At 44.7% G+C, this 22295-nt stretch overlaps 1 protein-coding gene across 2 annotated transcripts in view; it reads left to right on the top strand.

The window, feature by feature from the left end:
* Window positions 1-22295, top strand: part of LOC118400339 (SLIT-ROBO Rho GTPase-activating protein 3) — a 152238-nt gene that overhangs the window by 110000 nt on the left and 19943 nt on the right. Inside the window, exons 10-18 of one of the 2 annotated variants that reach the window (XM_052473573.1) lie at window positions 2204-2288; window positions 7666-7693; window positions 12637-12667; window positions 13179-13239; window positions 15349-15426; window positions 15713-15847; window positions 16525-16630; window positions 18031-18258; window positions 19135-19208. In XM_052473573.1, coding sequence (XP_052329533.1) covers window positions 2204-2288; window positions 7666-7693; window positions 12637-12667; window positions 13179-13239; window positions 15349-15426; window positions 15713-15847; window positions 16525-16630; window positions 18031-18258; window positions 19135-19208 — 826 coding nt within the window. Of the gene's footprint in view, window positions 1-2203; window positions 2289-7665; window positions 7694-12023; window positions 12127-12636; window positions 12668-13178; window positions 13240-15348; window positions 15427-15712; window positions 15848-16524; window positions 16631-18030; window positions 18259-19134; window positions 19209-22295 lie in introns of both variants that reach the window. The other variant, XM_052473572.1, reaches the window with a different exon arrangement.

Raw genomic sequence — 22295 nt, 5'->3', positions numbered from 1 at the left:
ATAGCCGTCATACCTGCCTGTTATACATAGCCGTCATACCTGCCTGCTATACATAGCCTTCATACCTGCCTGCTATACATAGCCTTCATACCTGCCTGTTATACATAGCCGTCATACCTGCCTGCTATACATAGCCGTCATACCTGCCTGGTATACATAGCCGTCATACCTGCCTGGTATACATAGCCGTCATACCTGCCTGCTATACATAGCCGTCATACCTGCCTGCTATACATAGCCGTCATACCTGCCTGCTATACATAGCCGTCATACCTGCCTGCTATACATAGCCGTCATACCTGCCTGTTATACATAGCCGTCATACCTGCCTGGTATACATAGCCGTCATACCTGCCTGCTATACATAGCCGTCATACCTGCCTGTTATACATAGCCTTCATACCTGCCTGTTATACATAGCCTTCATACCTGCCTGCTATACATAGCCTTCATACCTGCCTGGTATACATAGCCGTCATACCTGCCTGCTATACATAGCCGTCATACCTGCCTGTTATACATAGCCTTCATACCTGCCTGCTATACATAGCCTTCATACCTGCCTGGTATACATAGCCGTCATACCTGCCTGTTATACATAGCCGTCATACCTGCCTGTTATACATAGCCGTCATACCTGCCTGTTATACATAGCCTTCATACCTGCCTGCTATACATAGCCTTCATACCTGCCTGCTATACATAGCCGTCATACCTGCCTGCTATACATAGCCGTCATACCTGCCTGTTATACATAGCCTTCATACCTGCCTGCTATACATAGCCTTCATACCTGCCTGCTATACATAGCCGTCATACCTGCCTGTTATACATAGCCGTCATACCTGCCTGTTATACATAGCCTTCATACCTGCCTGCTATACATAGCCTTCATACCTGCCTGCTATACATAGCCTTCATACCTGCCTGCTATACATAGCCGTCATACCTGCCTGCTATACATAGCCGTCATACCTGCCTGTTATACATAGCCGTCATACCTGCCTGCTATACATAGCCTTCATACCTGCCTGCTATACATAGCCGTCATACCTGCCTGCTATACATAGCCGTCATACCTGCCTGCTATACATAGCCTTCATACCTGCCTGTTATACATAGCCTTCATACCTGCCTGTTATACATAGCCTTCATACCTGCCTGCTATACATAGCCTTCATACCTGCCTGCTATACATAGCCTTCATACCTGCCTGTTATACATAGCCGTCATACCTGCCTGTTATACATAGCCGTCATACCTGCCTGTTATACATAGCCTTCATACCTGCCTGCTATACATAGCCGTCATACCTGCCTGCTATACATAGCCTTCATACCTAGCCTGGTATACATAGCCTTCATACCTGCCTGTTATACATAGCCTTCATACCTGCCTGCTATACATAGCCGTCATACCTGCCTGTTATACATAGCCTTCATACCTGCCTGTTATACATAGCCTTCATACCTGCCTGTTATACATAGCCTTCATACCTGCCTGCTATACATAGCCTTCATACCTGCCTGCTATACATAGCCTTCATACCTGCCTGTTATACATAGCCTTCATACCTGCCTGCTATACATAGCCGTCATACCTGCCTGTTATACATAGCCTTCATACCTGCCTGCTATACATAGCCTTCATACCTGCCTGTTATACATAGCCTTCATACCTGCCTGTTATACATAGCCTTCATACCTGCCTGTTATACATAGCCTTCATACCTGTCTGTTATACATAGCCTTCATACCTGCCTGTTATACATAGCCTTCATACCTGCCTGCTGTACATAGCCTTCATACCTGCCTGTTATACATAGCCCTCATACCTGCCTGTTTTGCCCTGAGATATGCAGCCATGCCTCAGGACAACTGCCTGTTAAATCTGTTTCATAGTTAAGTAACATACCTGGCTGTACTGCCATAGCCACTGCAGTGTACAGTACTGCACATCAACATCAAGCCATCAGCCATCACACTATTCCATAAAACACATATGACAAGCCCCATGCTTTGGAAATCACATGGAAATCCAATTATCCCTGAAACAGATTGAGTTTGTTCCGTACAGAATGAAACTGACTGAATGTGTTCTCTGGCCTCTGTGGTGGATGGCAGGCGTCTCCGCCTGTTCCAGTCACATCCCATTAGCCCTGTTCACTCACTGACACCTTCATCTGGTCTGTTTGGGTTCACAGAAATTTAAGGAGTTCCTGAACGGCAGCAACCTCATCATTAAACTGCAGGCCAAGCATGACCTCCTGAAGCAGACACTAGGAGAAGGTAAGGCCCCTCGGTCTCTCCACCAATGACATCATATCTATTTAAATCAATGTTAGTTTGACACCCCTTCTCTTAATGCTCCTACTTCCTTCTGGTCACAATGATGTTAATGGCAGGCGCCAGGCCTTGCGTGTCAACGCCTAGCTCGGTATGAGCCAGAAATCCCTATGTGATAGGTGATGGGTCTGTAAAATGGCCGCCATCAGGCCCAGTAGTGTTGTGGAGCTCTTATCTAATGAGCAAATCTGTACCAGGCAGAGGAACCTGGATGAGACCACATGAACTTGTTTCTTCTCAAGGGGCAGAAGGGAACCAGGGAAGAGGAATTGCGTTCAAATTCAAAGGCGAGTTGCATCAAAGGAATCACAAGAAAACACTAAAGCACCATCGATCCCCACTCCTCTCTTCTCATTTGCACGTGTGAGACATTGCACTGGTTGGTTCCTGTATGTTGTAGCCTCTAGGAGGATCCTGGAGGAGTATGGGTAATAGAAACCCCCGCCCCTCCCAGGAGGTCCTTTGTCACCTCAGCCGTGAGTAGTTTACGCCCAATCAGTCAGGATGTCCCAGCTCCCAGCAGCACCATCTCAGCAGCTGCTACTGCACCAGGGGTTCACCTAGTAGAGAGGGACAGCAGGCACAACCAGCTGAGGCCATGCACGCACACACACACACATAATTTCACACCATACTCACATACAGTGCACAAACTTGGTCGACATGGATTTGTCTTGGCATCCCTAATGTTCCTCTGTCATCTTCAGATCTCTATGAACTGATACCTTATAAACTTGATAAACTTATTCCTCAGACTGCTTGAATGTGTTTTCATGTGAACATAGCCCACAGCTTGTTTGTTTGTGTGATCGTGGGCCAGTGCTGCTGTCTGTGTAGGGACATACCAACAATGTTTAATTATTCAGGTGATCAATCTAGCCTGCTCATTAAGAGTGTGTGTGTGTGTGTGTGTGTGTACAGGCGTGAATGTGTTATTGGAGACCATGGAGAATACCACATGGTGCACACATCAGACCCCACTATATAGGTTACTACAGCACTATGTCAACATGAAAACTAGTCAATGTGACTGGGATAGCTACTGTTCCTTCCTGGATTCTGAGTGGAAATCACAGATCTTCTTCTGGTTTAATATAATAATATATGCCATTTAGCAGACGCTTTTATCCAAAGTGACTTACAGTCATGTGTGCATACATTCTACGTATGGGTGGTCCCAGGAATCGAACCCACTACCCTTGCATTACAAGCGCCATGCTCTACCAACTGAGCTACAGAAGGACCAATTTAGAGAGGTTCACCATGAATATCTCCAGTTAACGCAGGTAGAACTCACAGCTAGTCATACAAATACACCATCATAATGATTCATTGCCTATTGTTAGATTATGGCACTGTATTTGAAATGTAGGTTTAGAATATCGAGACCTCAACTTTACATCTTTTACATAAAGCATTTGGCTCATTGAACAAAAGTGCTTCAGTCACCAATTACTGCTGTATTCTTGTAGTTACGATGAAACACTTAACCCACTTAACCCTTTACGCTCATACCCATATACGGGTTGAAAATGGCAGATTTGGGCACTAATAAGCGCCTAAATTGGAATGCTATACATGATGTCAGAGCTCTGACTGCGCTTCACAGCATTGTATGGGTTTTGACTGACAGCTGTTCTGAACACCACGCACGACAAGAAGCTGCCCCAACCTCTCCTGGTAATTGGGCTACTTTTGACATGTTTTTGTTGTTAGAGTGAGGGAAATGCTATAAATTAAGATGACTTGGTATATTTTAAAAGATGAGATGTTGAGGATTATAATAAATACCACTTTGATGTAGTAAAGCAAGCCAAACACAAATGTGCACCTCACATTTGATTTAACATTTATTCAACTAGGCAAGTCAGCCGTTAAGAACAAATTCTTATTTACAACGACGGCCTACTTGTAAAGCCCCCCCGGCCAAACCCTCCCCTAACCCGGACGACGCTGGGCCAAACCCTCCCCTAACCCGGACAACGCTGGGACAAACCCTCCCCTAACCCGGACGACGCTGGTCCAAACCCTCCCCTAACCCGGACGACGCTGGGCCAAACCCTCCCCTAACCCGGACGACGCTGGGCCAAACCCTCCCCTAACCCGGACGACGCTGGGCCAAACCCTCCCCTAACCCGGACGACGCTGGGCCAATCATAAAACTCATGTCCTATACAGGGTCAACGTTTCTGATCACTAAGTTGATGTACAATTACAAGATGACATGGCGTCATACCCTGGGTTGTTCTGAACAGAATGAGCTCATTTTTATTTATTCTTGAAGAGAATCTGCTGCAGCACACGAACCTGAATGCACTCATGACTCCTTTCTATACCCACCAACATTACCATCTGTTTCTCTGAACTGCCTTGTGAAGCCTAACACTGTAAGATCATGTTTTATAACTTCGCTAGTCCTGTTGGAAATAGAACAAGCTTTCGAATCATGCTCACCTGACCCAGATTGCCATTTATAATGAACGGTTTTTGGATTGCGTAAAGAACATATTATATATACATATGTACAACATGACCAACTGGAGACCTGGATGGCAGGACAAATCAACATAACATTAAGATTAAGATAGGGCATCTGTACTGCCAACATTATTTTAGAGAAATGGGTCAGTCATCACCATTGTCTCTCATTCAATGCTCAATGGATTCTATATAAAATAGAAAGGGCTTTTCTCTACCCTAGCTAATAAACCTTTTGACTAACTATTGGCTTTGAAATGAGTTCATAGATGCAGCAGTTAGAGCTGTGGTTAGTGGGAAAACTCTTCTGATGGATACGGATTACAGTCATAACAACTAACGGACTTCTTCACTGCCAAACCTACACTCAACGTCTACCTGAGATTAGAAAATGTTTGTGTGTGTGTGTGTGTGTGTGTGTGTGTGTGTGTGTGTGTGTGTGTGTGTGTGTGTGTGTGTGTGTGTGTGTGTGTGTGTGTGTGTGTGTGTGTGTGTGTGTGTGTGTGTGTCACGATTGTTGGTTGAATTAATGGACCAAGGCACAGCATGCATAGAGTTCCACATGCTTATTGGATGAAACTCACAGAAAACAATAACGCGCAAAACAAACCGTGAAACTAATGTAGTGCTCGCAGGCAACTAGACATAGACAAGATCCCACAAAAACCCAGTGGGAAAAGGCTGCCTAAATATGATCCCCAATCAGAGACAACGATAGACAGCTGCCTCTGATTGGGAACCATTCCAGGCCAACATAGAAATGAAAAAACTAGACGACCCACCCTAGTCACACCCCGTACCCTCCAAGCTCGTCATCAAGCTCGAGACCCTGGGTCTCGACCCCGCCCTGTGCAACTGGATACTGGACTTCCTGACGGGCCGCCCCCAGGTGGTGAGGGTAGGCAACAACATCTCCTCCCCGCTGATCCTCAACACGGGGGCCCCACAAGGGTGCGTTCTGAGCCCTCTCCTGTACTCCCTGTTCACCCACGACTGCGTGGCCACGCACGCCAACTCAATCATCAAGTTTGCGGACGACACAACAGTGGTAGGCTTGATTACCAACAACGACGAGACGGCCTACAGGGAGGAGGTGAGGGCCCTCGGAGTGTGGTGTCAGGAAAATAACCTCACACTCAACGTCAACAAAACTAAGGAGATGATTGTGGACTTCAGGAAACAGCAGAGGGAACACCCCCTATCCACATCGATGGAACAGTAGTGGAGAGGGTAGCAAGTTTTAAGTTCCTCGGCATACACATCACAGACAAACTGAATTGGTCCACTCACACTGACAGCGTCGTGAAGAAGGCGCAGCAGCGCCTCTTCAACCTCAGGAGGCTGAAGAAATTTGGCTTGTCACCAAAAGCACTCACAAACTTCTACAGATGCACAATCGAGAGCATCCTGGCGGGCTGTATCACCGCCTGGTACGGCAACTGCTCCGCCCTCAACCGTAAGGCTCTCCAGAGGGTAGTGAGGTCTGCACAACGCATCACCGGGGGCAAACTACCTGCCCTCCAGGACACCTACACCACCCGATGTTACAGGAAGGCCATAAAGATCATCAAGGACATCAACCACCCGAACCACTGCCTGTTCACCCCGCTATCATCCAGAAGGCGAGGTCAGTACAGGTGCATCAAAGCTGGGACCGAGAGACTGAAAAACAGCTTCTATCTCAAGGCCATCAGACTGTTAAACAGCCACCACTAACATTGAGTGGCTGCTGCCAACACACTGTCATTGACACTGACCCAACTCCAGCCACTTTAATAATGGGAATTGATGGGAAATGATGTAAATATATCACTAGCCACTTTAAACAATGCTACCTTATATAATGTTACTTACCCTACATTATTCATCTCATATGCATACGTATATACTGTACTCTACATCATCGACTGCATCCTTATGTAATACATGTATCACTAGCCACTTTAACTATGCCACTTTGTTTACTTTGTCTACATACTCATCTCATATGTATATACTGTACTCGATACCATCTACTGTATGCTGCTCTGTACCATCACTCATTCATATATCCTTATGTACATATTCTTTATCCCCTTACACTGTGTATAAGACAGTAGTTTTGGAATTGTTAGTTAGATTACTTGTTGGTTATCACTGCATTGTCGGAACTAGAAGCACAAGCATTTCGCTACACTCGCATTAACATCTGCTAACCATGTGTATGTGACAAATAAAATTTGATTTGATTTGATTTGACCTAACCAAAATAGAGAATAAAAAGGATCTCTATGGTCAGGGCGTGACAGTGTTTGTGTGTGTGTGTGTGTGTGTGAGAGAGAGAGAGAGAGAGAGAGTGAGAGAGAGAGAGAGAGAGAGAGAGAGAGAGGTGCTGTCTGTGTGTGTGTTTTTGGTGAAAGTTTGAAAGAAAGTGAAACTATTTGAATATTTGGGTTTGGTGCTTGTGCGTGCAGATGTGTCTCTTTGTGTGCTGAGACATGCACAGGGCTTTGGTGACAAAGGGCTCAGTGAGCTGGCACTGACATTAAACAGTGTCACCAGTGTGAGATGACCCCCCCCCCCTGTACCCCCAGTCTTCCACCTCCCACCCAGAGCCTTTTTCTTCCCTCGGGCAGCGGGCCTGCACCCCACAGGGTCCTCTCTGAGGTTTCTACGGCGATAGCTCAATGCCTTTGTCTCAGGGATGCTGCTGTTGCTAGACCATTCAGTTCTCCCTCAATAGCTTTGACTATTCCCATGAAATCCTTCACTGAGCCCTGGTAGAGGAGCAGGAGTTAGCCTGCGCACTGTGCATACCATGCCCTCATATTCTTAATGACATTTCTCTCTTCTGTGTTTGCAGGAGAAAGGGCTGAATGTGGGACTACGAGGTAAGATGTCTTAAGATAACTAAACCATTTCAAGTCCCCTTCCTTTGTTCCAAGACGCCTTTTCAACTGAACTTATAGAAATTGGATTTAACATGCACAGTCATTGGGTAGAGTAATGATGATTATTGTATGATTATTATACATTTTTTACTGTAAAATATACACAGTCCTACACTATCATGTCTTCAGCCAAATAAACAAAGTCCCTAATGAATGATAACCTACATCTATGTATGTTTCCAAAGATCGTGGTGCATATTTAAGGTTATTTGATGTCAGTGGGTGTCTGATACTTCTCAGATAGAGTTCAGTGTGTCAAATTGGAGGGCCTGTTGTCCGGACCTCTCGCAGTCTCTATGGGGGTGCCACAGGGTTCAATTCTCGGGCCGACTCTTTTCTCTGTATACATCAATGATGTCGCTCTTGCTGCTGGTTATTCTCTGATCCACCTCTACGACACCATTCTGTATACTTCTGGCCCTTCTTTGGACACTGTGTTAACAAACCTCCAGACAAGCTTCAATGCCATACAACACTCATTCCGTGGACCCCAAATGATCTTAAATGCAAGTAAAACTATATGCATGCTCGTCAACCAATCGCTGCTCGCACGCGCCAGCCCGTCTAGCATCACTACTCTGGACGGTTCTGGCTTAGAATATGTAGACATCTATAAGTGGACATTTACAGTCTGGTTAGACTGTAAACTCTCCTTCCAGACTCACATTAAACATCTCCAATCCAAAATTAAATCTAGAATTGGCTTCCTATTTCGCAACAAAGCATCCTTCACTCATGCTGCCAAACATACCCTCGTAAAACTGACCATCCTACCGATCCTCGACTTCGGCGATGTCATTTACAAAATAGCCTCCAACACTCTACTCAGCAAATTGTATGTAGTCTATCACAGTGTCATCCGTTTTGTCACCAAAGTCCCATATACCACCCACCACTGCGACCTGTATGCTCTCGTTGGCTGGCCTTCGCTTCATATTCGTCGCCAAGCCAACTGGCTCCAGGTCATCTATAAGTCTTCGCTAGGTAAAGCCCCGCCTTATCTCAGCTCACTGGTCACCATAGCAGCACCAACCCGCAGCACAAAGCCAACTCCTACTTTGGTTGCCTTTCCTTCCAGTTCTCTGCTGCCAATGACTGGAACGGAAATCTCTAAAGCTGGAGTCTTACATCTCCCTCACTAACTTTAAGCATCAGCTGTCAGAGCAGCTTACCGATCATTGCACCTGGACATAACCCATCTGTAAATAGCCCACCCAACTACCTCATCCCCATATTGTTATTTATTTATTTCGCTCCTTTGCACCCCAGTATCTCTACTTGCACATTCATCTTCTGCACATCTATCACTCCAGTGTAAATGCTAAATTGTAATTATTTCGCCACAATGGCCTATTTATTGCCTTACCTCCCTAATCTTACTACATTTGCACACCCTGTATATAGATTATTCTGTTGTGTTATTGACTGTACTTTTGTTTATCCCATGTGTAACTGTGTTGTTGTTTGTGTCGCACTGCTTTGCTTTATCTTGGCCAGGTCGCAGTTGTAAAGGAGAACTTGTTCTCAACTGTCCTCCCTGGTTAAATAAAGGTGAAATTAATCCAAACAAAGGAACAAGCTACTGCAGGTCATACAGGATGGAGTTCTCAGAGCATCTTGTTCACATACAACCATTATTTTCGGCTCCATTTACCTTATTGCCAGGAGTTAATACAAACCTAAGCATCATGTGATGCAAAGCCACAATGAGCAGATTGGTTGAGGCTGTGTTTAGAGTTCCGGCTGGATGGCAGAGCGGACAGGGCTGTGTGTCACTGCTCTCTGTCTCTGGGAAGGGCTCCAGGACCGCAGTGCAGTTGGAGCAGGCATGCTGTTAGTGTGTGTGTGTGTGTGTGTGTGTGTGTGTGTGTGTGTGTGTGTGTGTGTGTGTGTGTGTGTGTGTGTGTGTGTGTGTGTGTGTGTGTGTGTGTGTGTGTGTGTGTGTGTGTGTGTGTGATATTATTGAAGTAAATTCGTAGGTGTATTTTGATATGTTTTGTCATATTTTTATAAGTTTGGATAAGACTAAAATATATTTTAGGAATGCTACTTTGGTTGAGCCTTATGACTCCTCCACTGCTCTGTCGTTTGCTACAATCTTTAGTCTGAGATCGTTCAAAACAAATTCATCAGCGATTGGATCGTCTCTAGCCAATCAGAGCATCAATGCCAGTCACCGCCGTTTCACCCACGTGTTTTCTGGCCTTGACCCAACCCATCTGTTCTGGACCAATCAGACGGTCCCAAATGTGTTCGCATTCGGTGAAGGGTCAGGGAGGTACTCAGATCCAGACTCATTGTGGAGAATAAACTAATGTCCGTGGGCGTAGCGTAGCGTTTGGCCAGAGCAAGGAGTCTGGATAGCCAGGCGAACTTTAGTTTGCCCTGTCCATGACCGGCCTTGCCGAAGTACCACCGGTCTGCTAACCACACTGTACTGAGTGTACAAACCACTAAGAACACCTGCTCTTTCCATGACATAGACTGACCTGGTTAATCCAGGTGAAAGCTATGATCCCTTATTGATATGACCTGATAAATTCACTTCAATAAGTGTAGATCAAATCAAATCAAATCAAATCAAATCAAATCAAATTTATTTATATAGCCCTTCGTACATCAGCTGATATCTCAAAGTGCTGTACAGAAACCCAGCCTAAAACCCCAAACAGCAAACAATGCAGGTGTAAAAGCACGGTGGCTAGGAAAAACTCCCTAGAAAGGCCAAAACCTAGGAAGAAACCTAGAGAGGAACCGGGCTATGTGGGGTGGCCAGTCCTCTTCTGGCTGTGCCGGGTAGAGATTATAACAGAACATGACCAAGATGTTCAAATGTTCATAAATGACCAGCATGGTCGAATAATAATAAGGCAGAACAGTTGAAACTGGAGCAGCAGCACAGTCAGATGAAGGGGAGGAGACAGGTTAAAGTGTCACGCCCTGACCTTAGTTATCTTTGTTTTCTTTATTATTTTGGTTAGGTCAGGGTGTGATGAGGGTGGTTGGTTTAGTTTTTGTATTGTCTAGGTGTTTTTGTATTGTCTAGGTGTTTTTTCCTGTCTAGGTGTTTTTTCCTGTCTAGGGTTTTTGTATATCTATGGGGTTTTAGTATGTCTAGGTATGTAGGTCTATGGTGGCCTGAATTGGTTCCCAATCAGAGACAGCTGTTTATCGTTGTCTCCGATTGGGGATCCTATTTAGGTTGCCATTTTCCATTTTGGTTTTGTGGGTTATTGTCTATGTGTAGTTGCATGTCAGCACTTGTGTTTATAGCGTCACGGTTGGGTTGTAATAGTTTGTTCTGTGTTCTTTCTTCATTAAAATAATGTATTCATCTCACGCTGTACCTTGGTCTCCTCGTTATGACGAACGTGACAAAGAAGGATTTTTAAGCCTTGAGACATGGATTGTGTATGTGTGCCATTCAGAGGGTGAATGGGCAAGACAAATTATTTAAGTGCTTTTGAACAGGGTATGGTAGTAGGTGCCAGGCCCACCGGTTTGTGTCAAGAACTGCAACGCTGCAGGGTTTCTCACGCTTCAGTTTCCTGTGTGTATCAAGAATGGTCCACCACCCAAAGGACATCCAGCAAACTTCGCACAACTGTGGGAAGCATTGTAGTCAACATGGGCCAGCATCCCTGTGGAACGCTTTTGACACCTTGTAGAGTCCATTCCCCAACGAATTGAGGCTGTTCTGAGGTCAAAAGAGGGGGTGCAATAAATATTAGGAAGGTGTTCCTAATGTTTTGTACACTCAGTGTATATGTCAGGGATAACCTGAATTATCAGCAGGTGTGCTTGATTTTATAAGCTCTGATTAATTTTGACATTTAGCTATATATTAGGAATCATTAACCTCTCATGTTTTCAATAAGTCAGTCAGAGTGGGTTTTATGAAGGGGCCCCCAGCCTCCGAGACACTCAGGGACCCCCAGCCTCCGAGACACTCAGGGACCCAACACTCCCAGCAGCCCAGCCTAGCGCTGCCTAAGGGTTAATTACAGGGCAGAGCCATCAGGTTTAAATAACACACACCAGTAAGTGAAAAAGCGTCTAATTTTGGTGGACTTTTCAACATCTGGATATGGATCACTTCCTCCTGCTTACACACATAAAAATAAAATAGAGCAGATGGGGATATTTGGAAAGATGGAAGTCAGGACTATTGAGAGATGTTTGTATATCTGCATTTTAGCCTTGCGTGTTCGTTCAACTGTTTCACAGCATATGGTGTTTTTGTTCCCTTCCTTACCCATCATCTCCCCAGGCCCCCCACTCTACCCCCTAAACCACAGAAAATGCGGAAGCCTAGGCCGCGCTCCATCTATAACCATAAACTGTTTAACGGCAATATGGAGACATTCATCAAGGTACCCGCCCATGGCTAGGGTGTGTGAATTAGTGCCCTCTGTGGGGCTGGAAAGAGAGGGCAGCTAGGGTCCTCCTCTCTCTCCCTTGCTCTCTCTTCCTGCTCACTGCTCAACCTCATCCCGTAACCTCTGTCTTTAACCTCACCTCCTCTTCCTCTCTTCCATGGCTCTGACGATGCACACAGACAGGGTGAAAGAGGATTAGTGTCTCCCTATCCTTTTAGATGTAGTAGTAGTAGCACAGGCCTCTAACCTCGGCTAATCCTCAGACGTGAGGATACCGTGTCTCATAGTCCCCATAGTGGCTCTGTAGAGAGCCCTGTGCTAGTTGGTTCTGTCCCTCACTGCACCCCGTCTCACTGCATCTCAAGCCATCCCAGCGGCCTCTGACCTGTGCTTATCCTCCAGGCCTCCAGGGGGGGCTCCGTCTCTCATCTGTGCTTCTCTAACTGTGTTGCCTCTCTGCCTCCTTCCCTCTGCACCTCCTTGCTGCACTACTTTCTGCCCCAGGGGAAGACGGAATGCCCGTACCCGCAACCAGGTACTATCAGTGGGGGGTGGTAGGATGGGAGGTAGGGCGCGTGGCACGGTGCTGTAGAGTGGGTCCACCTGAAAACTATTACACTAATAGTTCTACATGCTGATTTCTGCCTTCTCCTCCACACGCAGTCGTACTAATGTGCTCCAATAGCATGTCACTGCTACTCCACTTGTTTCATGACTGTTTGCTTGCTATAATGAGGGGCTGTGAATAGCAATGGTTTATATCTGTCACTTTAATGGTGCTCATATGAATGTTGGTGGACACTGCTGTTTATGAAGCCATCAAGAAGAGCCATTTATTTCCTTATGCCAGGGTGCAGGGCAGGCCTAGAACACTCTGTGCTCTGATTAATAGAATACACAGTATGCTGAAATGTATGTTGTTTTACATAAACAACAGAATCTAACAATATGGACAGTCTAGTATTTGTGGTTAATAATTTTCTTGTCACTGTATTAGTGTCAGTCATCCATGCTTTGCTCTCACTGTTGCCATGATTTGCTCTCAGGATTCAGGTCAACCTATTCCTCTTGTGGTTGAGAGCTGTATTCGACACATCAATTTGTATGGTAAGTCTACTAAAATGACACCTTTACTATATTGACTGTATAGAAGGGTATTCAGAAAGCTATTAACTCCACTGTGAACATAACAGATGATATATCCTCTGGGTAGAGGTAATACAGTCACTAAAACATCTCCAGGTCTTGAGACATACAGTGCCAGTCAAAAGTTTGGACACTCCTACTCATTCCAGAGTTTTTCTGTATTTGTACTACTTTCTACATTGTATACTAATAGTGAAGACATCACAACTAGGAAATAGCACATATGGAATCATGTAGTAACCAAAAAAGTGTTAAACAAATCAAAATATTTTTTAGATTTGAGATTTTCCAAGTAGCCACCTTTTGCCTTGATGACAGCTTTGCACACTTTTGGCATTCTCTCAACCAGCTTCATGAGGTAGTCACCTGGAATGCATTTCAATGAACAAGTGTGCCTTGTTAAAAGTTAATTTGTGGAATTCTTTCCTCCTTAATATGTTTGAGACAATCAGTTGTGTTGTGACACAGGTAACGGTATACAGAAGATAGCCCTTTTTGGTAAAATACCATATTATGTCAAGAACCGCTCAAGTAAGCAAAGCGAAATGACAGTCTATAATTACTTCAAGACATGAAGGTCAGTCAATCTGGAAATTTTCAAGAACTTTGAAAGTTTCTTCAAGTGCAGTTGAAAAACCATCAAGCGCTATGATGAAACTGGCTCTCATGAGGACCGCCACCGGAAAGGAAGACCCAGAGTTACCTCTACTGCAGAGGATAAGTTCATTAGAGTTACCAGCCTCAGATGGCAGCCCAAATAAATGTTCAAGTAACAAACACCTCTTAACATCAACTGTTCAGAGGAGACAGCATGAATCAGGCCTTCATGGTCGAATTGCTGCAAAGAAACCACTACTAAAGGACACCAATAAGAAGAAGAGACGTGCGTGGGCCAAGAAACATGAGCAATGGACATTAGACAGGTGGAAATCTGTCCTTTGGTCTGATGAGTCCAAATTTGAGATTTTTGGTTCCAACCTCTGTTTCTTTGTGAGCCGCAAAGTAGGTGAACGGATGATCTCCATATGTGTGGTTCCCACCATGGAGCATGGGGGAGGAGGTGGGATGGTGTGGGGGTGCTTTGCTAGTGACACTGTGATTTATTTAGAATTCAAGGCACACTTAACCAGCATGGCTACCACAGTATTCTGCAGTGATATGCCATCCCATGTGGTTTGCGCATAGTGGGGCTATCATTTGTTTTTCAACAGGACAATGACCCAAAACACACCTCCAGGATGTGTAAGGGCTATTTTACAATCACCCGACCTCAACCCAATTGAGATGGTTTGGGATGAGTTGGACAGCAGAGTGAAGGAAAAGCAGCCAACAAGTGCTCAGCATATATGGGATCTTCTTCAAGACTGTTGGAAAAGCATTCCAGGTGAAGCTGGTTGAGAGAATGCCAAGAGTGGGCAAATCTGTCATCAAGGCAAAGGGTGGCTATTTGAAGAATCTAAAATATATTTCGATTTCTTTAACACATTTTTGGTTACTACATGATTCCATATGTGTTTTATAGTTTTGATATCTTCACTATTATTTTTACAATGTAGAAAATAGTAAAAATAAAGAAAAGCCCTTAAATGAGTACTGTAGGTCTATCCAAACTTTTGACTGGTACTGTACCTGCTTTGATTTAACACCTCAGCCCCCAGTGAATAACGTGACAGGAGCGTGGTAACACATCACGTGGCAGCGCATCACGCATAGGGACTGACAGGTCCCTTGGTCTTTGTTTACAAATCAATTCAACCTTCCCTCCTCATATCTTCATCCTTCTGTTCGCCTCCACATCTGACTCCAGCCATAGTGGTGTAGCCCCAAGGCCTGTATCCCCTCCTGACCCCTCCCCCCTAGACCTAATCAAACACCCACAAACTGATTAGGGGTTCTCTAACAGAAACCATAGGCAGCAGACCATCTGAGGGGCCCTCACCTGGAAGAAGAAAAAACATGTCCCTTTATGACTAGATTACATTTAATGTAGTCGGCCGTCTGGGTGTGGGGATAATGGTGGGCTCAGACTCAGCCTTGGACTCAGTATGACGTTTCTATGTGTTGTTGCAGGGCTCCAGCAGCAGGGCATATTCCGTGTGCCTGGATCCCAGGTGGAGGTTAATGATATTAAAAACTCATTTGAGAGAGGTAGGTCCCTGGTGAGACTGGGGGTAATTGGTGATAGATTAGCTTTTAGTTTTTCCTCTACAGCTCAGGATCAATAAACACTAAAAACCCATTGAACTTCAGACATACAGTAGATATCTTCATAATATTTTCTACGTGTAACAAGCAAGAATTTGTAAGCCCACTTTAAAAAATATATATATATGTACAGTTATGAATTATTTATTGGCTAATCTTTTCAGTGATTCAGTTCTGTTGCAGTGGTCAGATACTCCAAAATAATAACTCTACTCTATTGTTTTACTAGGCGAAGACCCATTGATTGAAGACCAGAATGAACATGACATCAACTCAGTGGCAGGGGTCCTCAAGCTGTACTTCAGGGGCCTGGAGAACCCTCTGTTCCCCAAGGAACGCTTCCTGGATCTCATGTCTACTATAAGTGAGTAGACTCTACACTGTTGGTCAATGTAGTAAATGTGTTCAGGGTAACTGAAATGATACCATATTCCTATCCATCTGGGTGGTGAAATAACACAACTGGGGCTACAGTACAGTACATGCCTTTGGATTATTCACACTATCTCGGTGGGTACCTCACTAGTAGAGATAGAATCAAAATAGAAGAGAGAGAAGCCAACCTCCAGGTCCACAGATACATCATCACGCCCCAACGTCTACACCCTACACACACTGCTTTATGGTATAGCAGGGTAGGGTCTAGAGGCACGCAGTGGAACACATGGAAACAATCTCAACACCATGGCTGTCTGCCTGCCTGTGATTCAGTAGAAACCCAATAGGAAGGGAGGAGAGAGGGGACCACATCAGTCTACTAACTCAGCACAGCTTTGCAGTGTTTCACCCTGCTCCAGATAGCCCAGTCACTCAAATCACCATATCCTCTGATTTAAATGAGAAGGGGTTATCTATTAATAATAGGAGTGTTTGTGTTGTCATTACACACCCTTAGTATGACTGCCAGCCCCCTGCTAAAGTCTGATCATTCTGTATATTCAATAGATCATGGTGTTGTTATGGAGCATCATGTCTTTATTTTCCTCCCATTAATCTCAGTGCCAGGTGGTGTTATGACTCTCTGGCCTTCTTCTGTTTCAGAGCTGGAGTCTGGAGCTGAGAGAGCGCATCACGTCCAGCAGATTGTTGTGACTCTTCCTCGCACCGTCATCATCGTCATGAGATACCTGTTCGCTTTCCTCAATCAGTAAGTTGGCCACATTGACATAACAACTCACATATCACAGTCCTCTGTTGTTGAATAGAGTTGTCCCTATACCAGAGAACCTATACACTAAGGGCATACAGTAAAACAGGATGGAGTGAAGGTCTAAAATGATAACTTTTATAAAAACTTCGGAGCCGAGGGGGGGGGGGGATCCCTGTACTGCACTAAATCAACAAAACGAGTGAATCTCTGCTGCAGTATTCAGAGAGTTATTGAACAACCCTACTGTTCACCTCCTATTTATTACCGCGTCTGCCAGCAGCTCTTTAGAACTTATTTACTGGCTCAGAAACAGATCCATCAACCCAGTAATATACCTGTCCTGTTTTATTGGGCTGTTATTGATGCTCCCTTTGCTTGGTTCCACTGCAGAACAAAGCAATTGATTCCACATTCGGACTTTTACCTCTGTGTTTTATACCCCCCTCATACAGTTAGGCTCTGGGCCAGTTGTAGTTCTTTACTGCTCCACACCACTCTGTTCTGATTATGAGCCCCTCTTAAAACAGATGAGTGTGAGGATAGGCCGTTTGCCTGACTAGGATGTTGCTGGAAGGGAGGATGGGCTTACTGCCCCCTAAACCAGGATGGCTTATTAATAGGCCTGTTAAACTGTGAAGTTTTAAGGGCAGGCCTGTTAAGGTTGGAAGGGTGTGGAAATCTAAGCTTAACAGGGAAACTGAGGAATGTGCTAGCTAAGTTGAGATGTTGGGGGTTATTGAAACTAAAGGTAGGGGGTTTAAGGATTTCCTTATACTGAGATGTGGTGGAGGGGCAAAATGGATCTCAACTCATGTAGTAAAGTACATGTTGCTACTTCAGTGAAGTTGTAGATCTCAACTCACTGTAGAGTGTAGAGTCTACAGTCACAGCCATACTCAACCCTCTTTATATTACAGTTAATCAAATGGCTGCCCGGACTATTTGCATTGTGTGCCCCCTCTCTTTTTACACTGCTGCTACTCTCTGTTTATCATATATGCCTAGTCACTTTAACCATATCTACATGTACATACTACCTCAATCAGCCTGACTAACTGGTGTCTGTATGTAGCTTCGCTACTTTTATAGGCTCGCTGCTGTATATAGCCTGTCTTTTTACTGTTGTTTTATTTCTTTACTTACCTATTGTTCACCTAATACCTTTTTTGCACTATTGGTTAGAGCCTGTAAGTAAGCATTTCACTGTAAGGTCTACTACAACTGTTGTATTCGAAGCACATGACAAATAAACTTTGCTTTGATTTGGGAAACAGATAGGCCTCACTTCTATTGGGAAACGTAGGTCTTTGAGTATGTTTGATGGATCCACCCATCAATTCACCTCATAATGTAAATATGAAGTTCACTGGTTCATCTCTCTCTCTCTTCCCCTCCAGTCTGTCCCAGTACAGTGATGAGAACATGATGGATCCCTATAACCTGGCCATCTGCTTCGGCCCCACCCTGATGCCCATCCCCGACGGACAGGACCCTGTAGCCATCCAGGCGCATGTCAATGAGGTCATCAAGACCATCATCATCCACAACGAGGTCATCTTTCCCAGCCACCGTGAGCTGGACGGGCCAGTCTATGAGAAGTGCATGACTGGAGGAGAGGAGTACTGGTGAGAAGTAGCTAGACCTGGGAGGGCACCATCTTTAAGACATCTTTAAGACATACTGTATGGCTAAGGCTAAAGCAGTAATACTGTTACCCTGGGTTTAGCACCAGTACAGTTAGATTGTTCTTCTTCTGGCCGCTCCAGCATATGGCATGGTCACTCACAGACTACATTACCATCCTGCTTGATAATGTGGTTAAAAGAGCAGAATTTGGAGTGTGTAGTAGAGATGAGGATGCTAGGCTATGGGGGTGTTTTTTTCTTAAGCACATGCTTTGACAGACAGTGCTTGGATATAATACTTAAGATTTTTTTATTTGACCCCTTTTTCCTCCCCAATTTTGTGGTATCCAATTGTTGTAGTAGCTACTATCTTGTCTCATCGCTGAAAGTCATGCGTCCTCCGATACACAACCCAACCAAACCACACTGCTTCTTAACACAGCATCCAACCCGGAAGCCAGCCGCACCAATGCGCTGGAGGAAACACCGTGCACCTGGCCTTGGCTAGCGCACACTGCGCCCAGCCCGCCACAGGAGTCGCTGGTGCGAGATGAGACAAGGACACCCCAAGCCCTCCCTATCCCGGGCGACGCTAGGCCGATTATGCGCCGCCCCACGGACCTCCCGGTCGCGGCCGGTTACGACAGAGCCTGGGCGCGAACGCAGGGACTCTGATGGCACAGCTGGCGCTGCAGTACAGCGCCCTTAACCACTGCGCCACCCGGGAGGCCCTGAGATAATTAATTTTGTCTAGTGGCTAGAAATGTGGAATGGTATTTAGTTAAAGAGCAGGTCTGCATGTAACATATGCAAGTGTTGTGGGTGTGTCTGAGTTGACCATTGACTGACTGTCCATCTCTCTCTCTGTGTCCACAGTGACAGCCCCCACAGTGAGCCAGGCACAATCGATGAGGCTGACAACGGGACTGAGCCACACACCAGTGATGACGGTCAGTAACATGGGGTTCCTTTACTCCTTCAGACACGCTGTAAAAGAACGGTGTGGGTGATTGATTAAGATCAAATGTGCTGTAGCTAGCGGGCTACACAGCTAATCGGAATTAGCCAATTGGTTGTTGAAAAACTCCTGAAGCTTGTGCTGTTTCCCTTGCTTTCCTGCTGTTGTCTTAAGTTTTATTACTCTGGGGGTTGTGTTAGTTTTTGTAACTGAACTGCTGTTTATCCTGCTGTGGTTCTTACATGCTGACTAGACCGGGCGTGAGTGTACTTCCGGCATTGTGCAAATGTTGAATTTGTCAACCTACACAAGACGCGACCTGGACACAAAGGTTGAAATATCAAAACGAACTCTGAACCAACTATATTAATTTGGGGACAGGTTGAAAAACATTAAACATTTATGGCAATTTAGCTAGCTAGCTTGCTGTTGCTAGCTAATTTGTCCTGGTATATAAACATTGGGTTATTATTTTACCTGAAATGCACAAGGTCCTCTACTCCGACAATTTATCCACAGATAAAAGGGTAAACCAAGTTCGTATCTAGTAATCTCTCCTCCTTCAGGCTTCTTCTTCTTCTTTGGATTTTATATGGCAGTTGGCAACCAACTTTAAAGTGCATTACCACCACCAACTGTACTGGAGTGTGTACCTCAGTTCATCTTTTAATCACCCACGTGGGTAAATGCTCCTAAAAACCAATGAGGAGATGTGAGAGGCCGGACTTTCAGCGCGTCAAGCTTCACAAGTTCTATTTTAGCGCCTGGCTACGCAGACGCTCGTTGATGCGCGCGAGCAGTGTGGATGCAATGATTGATTTACATGTATGTGTACATTTATTTTGCAACTCTCTCGCACGTAATGCTCGTGTGGTCATCATGTTAGTCATGGTGCTAGACATGATTATAATCTACTAAAGTATGACATAACAGCATAGCCTGTGCTGTCTATGTTAATGATGGAAGGTTGGTTGTGTCTGGTAGCCCTGCTGTCTGTCTGTCTCCCCCCCAGGCAGCAGTGGCTCTGCTGTGCATTGCAGCTCAGTGTGTCTGGACTGGACCTCCCATTATAATTGAGATCAGATGCAGAAACCGCCAATGTACTGTAGCCGTGGTATATAGAGGATGTAATTCATGTAATGAGATGTTCAGTATTAAAGTGGTTAGACAGACCAGGGGCAGTGATTTATCTATGGACCACAATGTCCCCCATAGAGATGGACAGATTGATCTGTAATATCAATAACAACAGCAGATGTATCGTAGATTTTATAGAGCTGATGAGCAGTTGATATAAGGTTATAAAAGGTTGTTTTAACCCTTTACACTCACATACTGGATTCAATAGTAACACTCATCCCGTATACGGGTTGAAAATGGCAGATTTAGTCATTGATAAGTGCCTCAATTGGAACTCAGTGGCTGTACATTAACATACTATATATGGTATCCGAACTCAGGCTGACCACTTTACAGTGCTGTATGGGATTGAACTGACAGCTGTTCTAAATGTGTGTACTATCAAGCGCAACAAACTCGGACATGACTGCACTCACGACTCCATTCAATGCTCACCAAAATTACAATCTGTTTGTCTGCAGTGCCTTGTGAAGCCTAACAATGTAAGATTGTATTTTATAGCTTAGGTAGTCATGTTGGGAATAGAACAAGCTTTCTAATAATGCCCTCCTGACCCAGATTGAGACTTATAATGGGAAGTTTTTGCGTTGCGTAAACAACAACAGTAATTGTGTGATGGTGGGGATGCAAGGCTGTGTTCCAAACAAAAACACTGCTTCAATTCCTTGACGGCAAAGCTAGGAGTGCTCAAAAAAGCACTTTATATTTTAAGGCTATTTCCTTGAATCACAAAAGTGCATTGAAATTGCTTACGGTGGGGGCGCTAGAGAGCGTGCTATGGAGTAGACGTGCTTTGCTACTCCTACTCAAAGTGACAGACAGTGGGGCAAAAAAGTATTTAGTCAGCCACCAATTGTGCAAGTTCTCCAACTTAAAAAGATGAGAGAGGCCTGTAATTTTCATCATAGGTACACTTCAACTATGACAGACGAAATGAGGGAAAAAAATCCAGAAAATCACATTGTAGGATTTTTAATGAATTTATTTGCAAATTATGGTGGAAAATAAGTATTTGGTCACCTACAAACAAGCAAGATTTCTGGCTCTCACAGACCTTCTTTAATAGGCTCCTCTGTCCTCCACTCGTTACCTGTATTAATGGCACCTGTTTGAACTTGTTATCAGTATAAAAGACACCTGTCCACAACCTCAAACAAGAGCTGTCAAAGGACACCAGAAACAAAATTGTAGACCTGCACCAGGCTGGGAAGACTGAATCTGCAATAGGTAATAGGTTTACCCTGCTAAAAATATATTTCCGACATCATACACCCTGACCAGACAGGTTTTATCCCGGGCCGACATATATACTACAATTTGAGACGCCTTTTGAACATAATGTATCATGATCATAAGGTTGAGACAGTGGTAATAGCTCTTGATGCAGAGAAGGCGTTTGATCAGATTGAGTGGAAGTATATGATGTCGGTTCTGGAGCATTTTGGGTTTGGAAAGGAATTTATTAATTGGATAAGAATTATTTATGCACACCCAATGGCGTCCGTGGTAACCAATCAGGAAATGTTGCAGTCTGTTCAAGGGGTGCCGACAGGGGTGCCCTATTTCGCCTGTTCTCTTCGCTATAGCCATGGAACCCCTTGCTACTCGCATTCGGGCATGTGCCGATATCGCTTCTGTTAAAATAAAAGACACACAGCACAAAATGTCCCTATATGCAGATGATGTTCTTTTGTTTTTGTCCAAGCCTAAAACGTCTATTCCACTCTTACTTAACTTGATAAACACATTTGGCTCCTTCTCTGGCTACAAGATAAACTGGCAATAAACACGGCCTGTGGCTATGCAATTTCTGCAATCTACCCTGTTTAGAACAGTGAAGGACAAGTTCACAAGCCTTGGCATTGTAGTGACAAGAGACCTTGATCAGCTATAGAAAGTGAATTGGGACATGAAAATATATCAGCTTAAACAAAATATA

The sequence above is a fragment of the Oncorhynchus keta genome, chromosome 21 (assembly GCF_023373465.1).
Source record: "Oncorhynchus keta strain PuntledgeMale-10-30-2019 chromosome 21, Oket_V2, whole genome shotgun sequence".
NCBI classification, from domain to species: domain Eukaryota; kingdom Metazoa; phylum Chordata; class Actinopteri; order Salmoniformes; family Salmonidae; genus Oncorhynchus; species Oncorhynchus keta.
The sequence above is the reverse complement of the archived record's forward strand: the minus strand, read 5'-3'. Positions and strand labels throughout refer to the sequence as shown.